At 45.0% G+C, this 8,875-nt stretch overlaps 1 protein-coding gene across 1 annotated transcript in view; it reads left to right on the forward strand.

The window, feature by feature from the left end:
- The window catches only part of SYNE1 (spectrin repeat containing nuclear envelope protein 1), a 163,708-nt gene that overhangs the window by 151,785 nt on the left and 3,048 nt on the right, over positions 1–8,875 (forward strand). The window contains 8 exon segments of the mRNA XM_061558914.1: positions 2,803–2,945; positions 3,076–3,199; positions 3,566–3,777; positions 5,308–5,508; positions 6,390–6,518; positions 7,321–7,533; positions 8,128–8,205; positions 8,811–8,863. Coding sequence (XP_061414898.1) covers positions 2,803–2,945; positions 3,076–3,199; positions 3,566–3,777; positions 5,308–5,508; positions 6,390–6,518; positions 7,321–7,533; positions 8,128–8,205; positions 8,811–8,863 — 1,153 coding nt within the window.

The raw sequence follows: 8,875 nt of genomic DNA on the forward strand, positions 1-8,875 counted from the left end.
ATACTCTAAATGCCTGATTCTAAATGTGAAGGGAAAAACTGGAGGACCCGAAGAAAAATCCACGCGACCACGGGGAGAATATCCAAACTCCAAATATACAGGTGTCAGGGTCGGGCTCAAACCAACGTCCTCCTGATAAGCCACTTCATTGAGCTATCATTTTTGGCCAGGTTGCTTCTGAAAAATAAACTAATCGCTCAGTGGGCTTTACCTGGTAAAAAAAAATGTATTTTAGTGATTTGCTTACCTTTCCTCTACTTTAAATTCCTATCGTGTTGTTGTATTGTTTGCTGTTGTAACGTTCTGACCCACATTACTGGACATCTGTGAAAAAGAGGTTTATAGTTAATCAGATTCATCCAGCATAAATACATTTTCCGATTCGTAAACCAGGCAAGGTAGTTAACATCTCGCCACCATGGGCTTGGGCAGGACACGTCGCAGGAATTGATGATGGCCGGTGGTCGAGACTAACCCTAAAGTGGCACACTAAGGAGGGGAATGCCCGAGAGAATATTCAATGTGGAGATTCAGATGTGGGATCGGCTTGTGTGCGTGAGACTGCAATGGAAGCCGACAGCTTGGGGAGGTCTTTATCCAACAGTGGATAGATCATAGCTGATGATGATTCGCAGTCTAGGTATAAACTGGCCATGTGTGTATAGCATTCAAGGTATGCGCTGCTCCTTTCTAGTATGAAACAGTTGTACGCAATAACATTTGTGTGTGTTTAGTATGTATATGTACCTCTTCGTTTTGATAGTTTTAACTAAAGTATTTAAAAATATCTCCATGTTGGACATGTGACAAAGCTAACTTATTTCACATCAGTGCATTCAGGCTGTGGAAAGTTAGTGTTTGCTGCCATGTGTTGTGTTTGGGGTCTGATGTGGTCGAGAGACATTTCTGTCATGCCTTTGCGTGTTTGTTTTTTTCACATGGGTTTGTGTAGTGTGTGTTTGTATTTTTGTCTGTGTGGTAGACTCAGCCTCAGATGAGTACCTGGTGCGTTGCATAAACATCGCCACTCGGGAGACAAAGTGGGCCACCTACTGCCTCGTGTGCTGTGTCGGCCTTTATGGGTGCTCGCTAGCAGCACTTGCCCCAAAAGTCTGTTTTGGCTATATGGGGGAACTTGTCTTGTATGTGTGGTGGGGAGCAGTAGTGTAGTAGTTAGCGTGCTACACAATGAATACAGTGACCCGAGTTTGATTCCCGCTCACGGCCAACACCAGTGACAATTATCTGAACTGGTCCTGAGCACCCCCTAGGTCGACTCAGCCTCAAATGAGTATGTGGTGCAAACATTTCCCGTAGAGAGACAAAGGTGGTCGGCTGTAGTGCTGGCTACCCACCCCCTTGTGTACCGTTCTGGCCTTCATCGGTGCTCGCTAACAGCACTTTCCCCAAAGGTCTATTGAGGCTATACGGGAGATCTTTGTACAGGGGCTCACTGTCTTTGGTGTACATACATATGTTTGTGCATGTTCCTTTGTGTATGTGTGTGTGTATCTATGCTTCTGCTGGTGTTTATATATTTGTGTACATCTGTGTGTATATCTGTGTGTCTGTGCGCATGTGTATTTGTGTACATTTCTGTGTGTGCAGCCATATGTGCCTATGTGGTGCTTGTATGTATGTTTGTATATGTATACATGAATCAGTCGAGCGGCATTATCTTTTCATCGGCTGCATAACACTGTGTGGAAGCTACCTGGTCTGTCACACCACACAAAGCTTCGGGGCTTCTTGGCCATGGTCATGTTCTCCCTTCTGTATGCTTGCGAAATGTGGACCCCGCTAATGGAACATCTTCGCCGGTTATAAACATTTGGGCTGGCCTGCCTACGATTCATCCTGGGTTTAACCAGGCTGGATTGTGTGATGAACTCACAAATCCTTGAAAGATCTGGACAAAGTCCCATCGGTGTGCTCCTCCGGCAGGCAAGGCTGCGTTGGCTAGGCCATGTAGCCCGCATGTCCAGCCACTGCATGCCTAAAAAGCTTTTGTTCAGCCGGATAGAGGGGACTAAATGGGCATGGCATGGGCAAGAGAAGAGATGCAGTGATGTGGTACAGGAGGACGTGGAGCTGAGTGGACTTGCCGATGACTGGTACTAACGGTGTCAAGATTGGCCTCTGTGGAGGAGGCTCGTGAAAGATGCTACTAGGCAGTTGGAGGCAGTCACCCTCCAGCACCAACGGAGGGCAGAGGAGTGACGCTCACAACAACGAGCAGAGCACCAGGCAGCTAAAACACAGCAAGTTGGCACAGTAAGGGGCAAAGGTGGTGCATCGGCCAGTCATTTCAGTCAGTCAACCCTTGCACCTGGATCTGTCCCGTGGCCTCACAGCGGGCGTTCGACACTTCACATTGCCTTAAAGTGCACTAAGCCTGCCAAAAGCACCGTGGTCACGTCACCAGCACTTAGTGGCGAATGGCAGTTGTTGTTGTTGTACATGTATATTTTGAGAGCGGTAGTGTCGCAGTTGCATTACGAGCCTGGCAACCCGAGTTCAATTCCCGCTCGGTGATGATTATCTGAACTGGTCCTGGGCCTCCCCTAGGTCGACTCAGTCTCAAATCAGTACCTATTGCAGTGTGTAAACATCACCACTGCGGAGACAAAGGTGGCCAGGCATGGTTATGGTACCCCTTCATGTGCCGTGCCAGCTTCATTAGGCGCTCACTAACAGCATTTGCCGCAAAAGTCTGTTGAGGCTATAAGGATAATCCTTGTCTTTGTATGTGTGTGACTACACGTGTTCATGTTCACGTGTGCGCCCCTGGTGCACCTGCAGGTGATGCAGTCGGTGCCGAGTGTCCCGCACGTGATCTGGGTGACATCCTCACCGACAGCGAGCGCCAGCTACAGCGCGCCGAGCGAGCAATCGGTGGCCACGCACCAGCTGGGCACGGGCTCGACTCCGAGTACAAGGGCTATGTCAGTCTCTCTCCTCCCCACACTCAATCACTCATTCGTGACCGTGGGAATGTTACTTTCATGCACATCAATGCAGCACATCACCCACACGCATACTGTGGTGGTGGTGCTGGTGGTGGTTTCCGTGCAGGTGAAGCTGCTATCCGAATGCCAGAGCAGCATTGAGATGGTGAAGTGCGTCAGCGAGCAGCTCAGCGAGGACGACAAGATGCCAGGGCTTGACGTGATTACCACCTCTGAAAAGCAGTCCTCTGGTACCCATCTAATATCTTTTCCTTTCCGTGCTGCGTATCGCTAGGTCAAGAACGCTCGCAATTTATTGTGTTAATTTGAGAAATGCTCAAATGATATATTTACAGTCATGCTTTGCAATCACATTGCTGTATAATTAACAATCATTGTTTTCATGTTTATTTCCATATTCCTAAGTTATATTTATTTAATAATGAATTAAAGCTCTTTACAGATGACCACTTGGCATTAATGACATGATAGATACTGGGAATAACACATTTTCATTATCTCTGGCATTATCTACATCTGCTGTTTTGAGAAAAATGTGATTTTTGAAGAACGAGTGTCCTCAGGCCCCTCGCCCTCCTGTCTGCCATCTCTCGCAGGTGTAATCGAGCGCTGGGAGCTCATGGAGGCGCAAGCTCTGGGCAGGGAGCTGCGCCTGCAGCAGGACCTGCAGCAGTGGGACCAGCTCAACTCCGACGTGGAGGCTGTTTGGGACTGGCTGAGCCAGGCCGAGGATGAGCTGGGCCAGCTGCAGCGCTTGCACACCACAGCCGACATTCGGACCATCGAGGCGCGCATCCAGAAGCTCAAGGTTTGTATTCGCGATCGACATAACTGTGTGGAAGAGCATTCGAGTGATGCTTGAGCTTCGCCCCGCAACTCTGACTCATGCTAAGGACTCGCTGTACGAATTCTGCGCACGCAGTAAATCGAACATTATTTTTCGATTTAAAGCCTTCGTGACTGCAGGGATTCATCTTCTTGATTCTTTCGGTAAAGTCACGCAGAAGGGAAATAATAAATTAATAAAAATAAAACATAATTAAATACAATTCTCACAACGTTTCGGCCACAACGCAAGCAGCCGTCCTCGGGTGAAGAACAGGGCCGCTTGCGTTGTGGCCGAAACGTTGTGAGAATTTTATTTTATTATGTTTGATTTTATTATTTTATTATTTCCCTTCTACGTGACTTTACCGAAAGAACCAAGAAGATCGAACATTATTATTGTCGTCATCATCCTCATGCTGAATGCTCACCTGAGATGTCGACTCTCACGGGTGTCAAAAATCATAAGCAGCGTGGTTGCCCCTCGCAAACCACGCGATATTTACTTTCGCATGGTTTGTGTTATTCAGACATGAGTCGAGGATTACATTTCAATTTGTCTATGCACGCAGATTGTGTGACGGTGCTTTTGTCTGCTTCGTTGTGGAGTGGAAAACAACGTCTTGCGCTGCTGTCCGTATAAATGAATATTCTTAGGTTTTTTCGGTAAAGTCACGCAGGTAAAAAAAAAATATCTTGTTTTTATTTTACTTTTATTAATTTTTATTTTTTACCTACGTGACTTTACCGAAAAAACCTAAGAATATGAATCCTTGCAGTCATGAAACCTTCAAATCTAGAACGAATAAATGAAGTTTCATCATTATACATTGTTTACTATTGTTATTACTCATGTGGCTATGAAAAGCTGTTATTTTAATGAAATATGAAAAGTTTGCTTAAAGTGACATGAAATAAGCTATTTTTCAAAAATCTCATATGGCCAACACACCACGAAGGAGGTGAGGGTTAGACACACTAATGTGTTTATGTCTGGTAGCTCATGGTGCCTATACCATGGAAGAACACTGAGCCTGAAATAGCTAAGATCCTGGGTTCGCGTCCAGGCAGTCACTCGCAATTAAATCATGTTCTCAAGTGTCGCGAATTGATGGCCTCAGCATGGTCAGCAATGACTGCGCGCAAAAAACACTACGTTACATTTATTTTACTTTAGTGGCTATATTTCAGCTCTGCAGGCTAAAATAAAATAATTTAAAAACATGCAACAAACAACTTGTATAGCAGAGCATGTGAGAACGTGGACCACCACTTCGGGTAGATAAGTGGCAGTTTTTAAAAGGATATTAGAATTAATTATTCGATGGAACCTTGCATGATCGCTCTAAACATTGGGTCATGTTAAAACTACAATTGGAATTTTGGTTAAAAAAAAGCGTATCTAAAGAGAGGGTTGTGTGCCATTTCATAATCGTGTTCTGTCGTTTTGCCGTTCTTAAGTTAGCCCGAGTTTACGCGTGCGCGCGCATTGCCTTGTGCGTCGCCCTTGCAGGAGCTCCGACATGGCATGGAGACCCGCAAGGCAGTGCTGCTCTCTATCAACCTGTGCAGCGGGGAATTCACGCCGGGCAAGAGCGCCGAGGTTGGCCAGCTGCGGCAGCGCCTGCGGCACCTGAACCAGCGCTGGGAACGCGTGGCGCAGATGCTGGAGACCTGGCGGCTCTCTCTGCAAGATGCGCTCATGCACTGTCAAGTGAGTGCCGTGATAAGTGCTCTTACATAACATGCAGCGCTGTACCAACAACATATTATAAGCACTCGGGCAAGCACTTAGACAATGCATTTACACTTCCTTTTACCGCAAAATCATCCATGACCTTACAACGAGGTCCCCAAAAAGCAAAGACATTATACAAACACCTTAGAGTTCGTGTTGCCCTATCTGAGACTGCCAAAACAGTTAATTCAGACTCCTCAGGCACCAACCATCTATTATCTACCAAAAGTAATCAAAGCAACCCAGGCTGCCCAATAGTGTCAACCTGTAGTGCTACTCAGCTCATTAAAGTTATTTGGACCACACGACTCCATTCGTACATACAATAACGACCAATATTAAAGGCACCAACCGTGCCCTACAGCTCTTCAATAATCTTAGATATCACGGGTCCTCAACATTTGGCTTTCACAAGAGACGTAATTTCCTTGTCCCCTACCATTCTCAATAATGATGACTTATAAGCACTTACACATTTCTTCAACACATCAATCGATACACAGATAAAAACACCCAAGAATACAGGTGTTGTAAGTATGCATGTTGAACTTTTTTCGCACCGTACGTAGCCAACCATGCTAATCGTCGGTGCGGGGGAAAGACAACAAACTAAACACAAAAAGCAGTTCTCAATAAATAATGTGTCATGGTTAATTAAGTACTTTTTTACGCATTTTCCACAAATTGTACCAATTGTTTTATTACGTGCTATCGTGCAAAGGAAAGAAATGCAGCGTGTGAGTTGAATGTTTTAAAGTACCCTCGATACAGTCGGCAGAGTTAAAAAACATTTTTGAGTTTCTGAAATTGCGAGAGCAGTATTTATGCATATTTGACTCTCCACACATGTTTTGCAGGATTTTCACGAGATGAGCCATGGTCTCTTGGTCTGGCTGGAGAATCTGGACCGAAAGAGGAATGAGATCCGCCCCATCAGCCCAAGTCTTGACCTCGAGACTCTACAGGATCATCACAAAATGCTCATGGTATGCTTACCCCTGAGCATCATCAACAGCAGCAGCAGCCACACCTCCACAAATAGAGCGATGTATGATCGCGAATAGGTTCCATCTCGGGACCAGAAACATGGGTGGATTATCTACCGACGTTTCACTTCGTGTTCCTGAAGAAGCTGCGAGCAGGAGGAGTGAAAACGCCAAATGTTATTCCAAACAACAAGCGGTACAACTTGAAAACGCATCAGAGCGTTATGGTCTGTTGTTACCAGGAAAATAATGATCCATCAATTTATTATTTAAATATGTTATTTCGGTCGTGATGCATTCATAAGATTCAGCATGGATTGCGAGTAACTTGGTGTGCGAGTGTTTTGCAAGACGAGCAAAACTTTTAAATAAATATTAATTTGATAAACGAGCGAGGTCTTGCAATACGAGTAGTACGTGCATACGCTTTGTCTGCCGAGCATCACGTGATCACAACTGATATTCGAGTGCTTTGATATACGAGTGCTTTGGATTACAAACACGTTTCCGGAACGAATTATGCTCGCAATCCAAGGTTTTACTGTATTTCCAATAATTTACATATGGGCAAGACAGTACAGACAGAACATACAAATACAAATGAAACGGTACAAATGAGACAAACAAAGAATGGATTTTTATATTTAATTGAAAAGTCAAATTGTGACATTACAAATCAAGTGGGCTGGGAGTGAATACCCCCAGCGGTTGCTTCCTGTGCACTTTCATTCATGAGACCTCTGGTGCTTGTTTTGACAGCGGTCCTTGACCCAGTAGTTTCTATTTTCTGTTTACAATACAGCAAGTGAAGCGTGAACTGCAGGCCACCCAGGAGAAGGTGGCCTCCCTGCAGGACATGTCGAGCCATCTTCTCGTGAACGCCGAGGGTCAGAACTGCTTGGAGGCCGAGGAGAAGGTGCACGTCATAGCCAACCGCCTTAAGCACCTCCTCAATGAGGCCGACCATGACATCCGAGTGGTGGAGCGCTACATGAGGACCTCCACCGACGAGCTGGTAAGAAATTGACCCCTCCCAACAGAATGAAATCACGATCCTAGTTTGTTTGGCCAATATAAGCATCATCATTATCGGTCATGATCTATCCACTGCTACAGGAAGGCCTCCTCAATAGCATCCACATCCCTCATGATCTCACGTTGCCAAAATCCATCTTCTACACATGAGCTGATATCATCGCTCGATCTCAGCGGTGGTCGTCCTCTCAAGTGTGTTCCCTCCTTTGGTAGCCATTCCATCGCCAGTCTCAACCATTGCCCAGATTCCCTCCTCGCGGTGTTTCCTGTGCTAGCCCCCACTTACTTGCTTTATTTTAATGGACATAAAGTTCCCCAATCCGTGTGTTCCTCCGGCTCTCATTTTAATTACCAAGCATGCACCTCTCCATGCTTCTTTGCCCACTTTTAATATTTTGTTATAATCTCTTTGTCAGTGTCCATGTGTCCACTCCATATATCATAGGAGGTAATATGCACGGATTGAAAACCTTCTTCTGTAGGCACATGGGTGTTTTGATTTCCATTGTCAAGCACTCCGATGTAATGACATCGTCAAACAGTCCCCAATGGAAGAATGTGTTTAATTTCGTAGGACTCATCGTATGGTTCACCAGACGAAGAATTGAACTGTCCGATGGCCCTGCCATCATCTCAACAGCAGCAGAGACGGGTAACAATGTCCACACTCTGCTCCATCCCACGTGCATGGCATAGTCTAACGTACATTGGTGACTACTAATTGTAAACCTGTGCACAGTTTATATGGAATTTAACGTGTGCTGTGTAACTGTTTTTGCGTGGTGGAGATAATAACTTACGTGTGTTACAATTAATCCTTTTTGTCAGTGTGATAAATGTGGCACTAAATTATTTAATATTTAAATGGAGTATAGTCGTATTCAGGTCCTGTATCGGACACAATTGTAGTCATATTTTAAAAAATAAAAACCACGAAAGCCATTCGTTTTTCAGTGCTGATAATGAGGTGTATTGGTATGCAACATGTACGACTCTAAACCTTTAATGCTTTTTTGTTGTTTTTACAGATTTTCTAGTTTAAAAGTTTTTCCATTTACATAACTTCACATTGTCACGTGTGCACTCCGCTGTCTTTTTGGATTTAATTTCATCTTTGTGTGGTTCAGTTGGTGCCACCACAACTCTCTGGGTCACTGTGGAGCTGGACTCTTCATCCGCATAAGTTTTTTTTAATACCTGTTTTCTCTTGTACTCAACGTACGTTTTTGTTTATTTTCCTGATCCATTCACATGCAGCTCCCAGGCAAAGATAGTCTTTCTCAATCTGGAGCAACCAGTCAAGAGCTCAGGTATACAGCTTA

This window comes from Lethenteron reissneri, chromosome 25 (assembly GCF_015708825.2).
Source record: "Lethenteron reissneri isolate LAM-NWPU_2019-01 chromosome 25, ASM1570882v1, whole genome shotgun sequence".
NCBI classification, from domain to species: Eukaryota; Metazoa; Chordata; class Hyperoartia; order Petromyzontiformes; family Petromyzontidae; genus Lethenteron; species Lethenteron reissneri.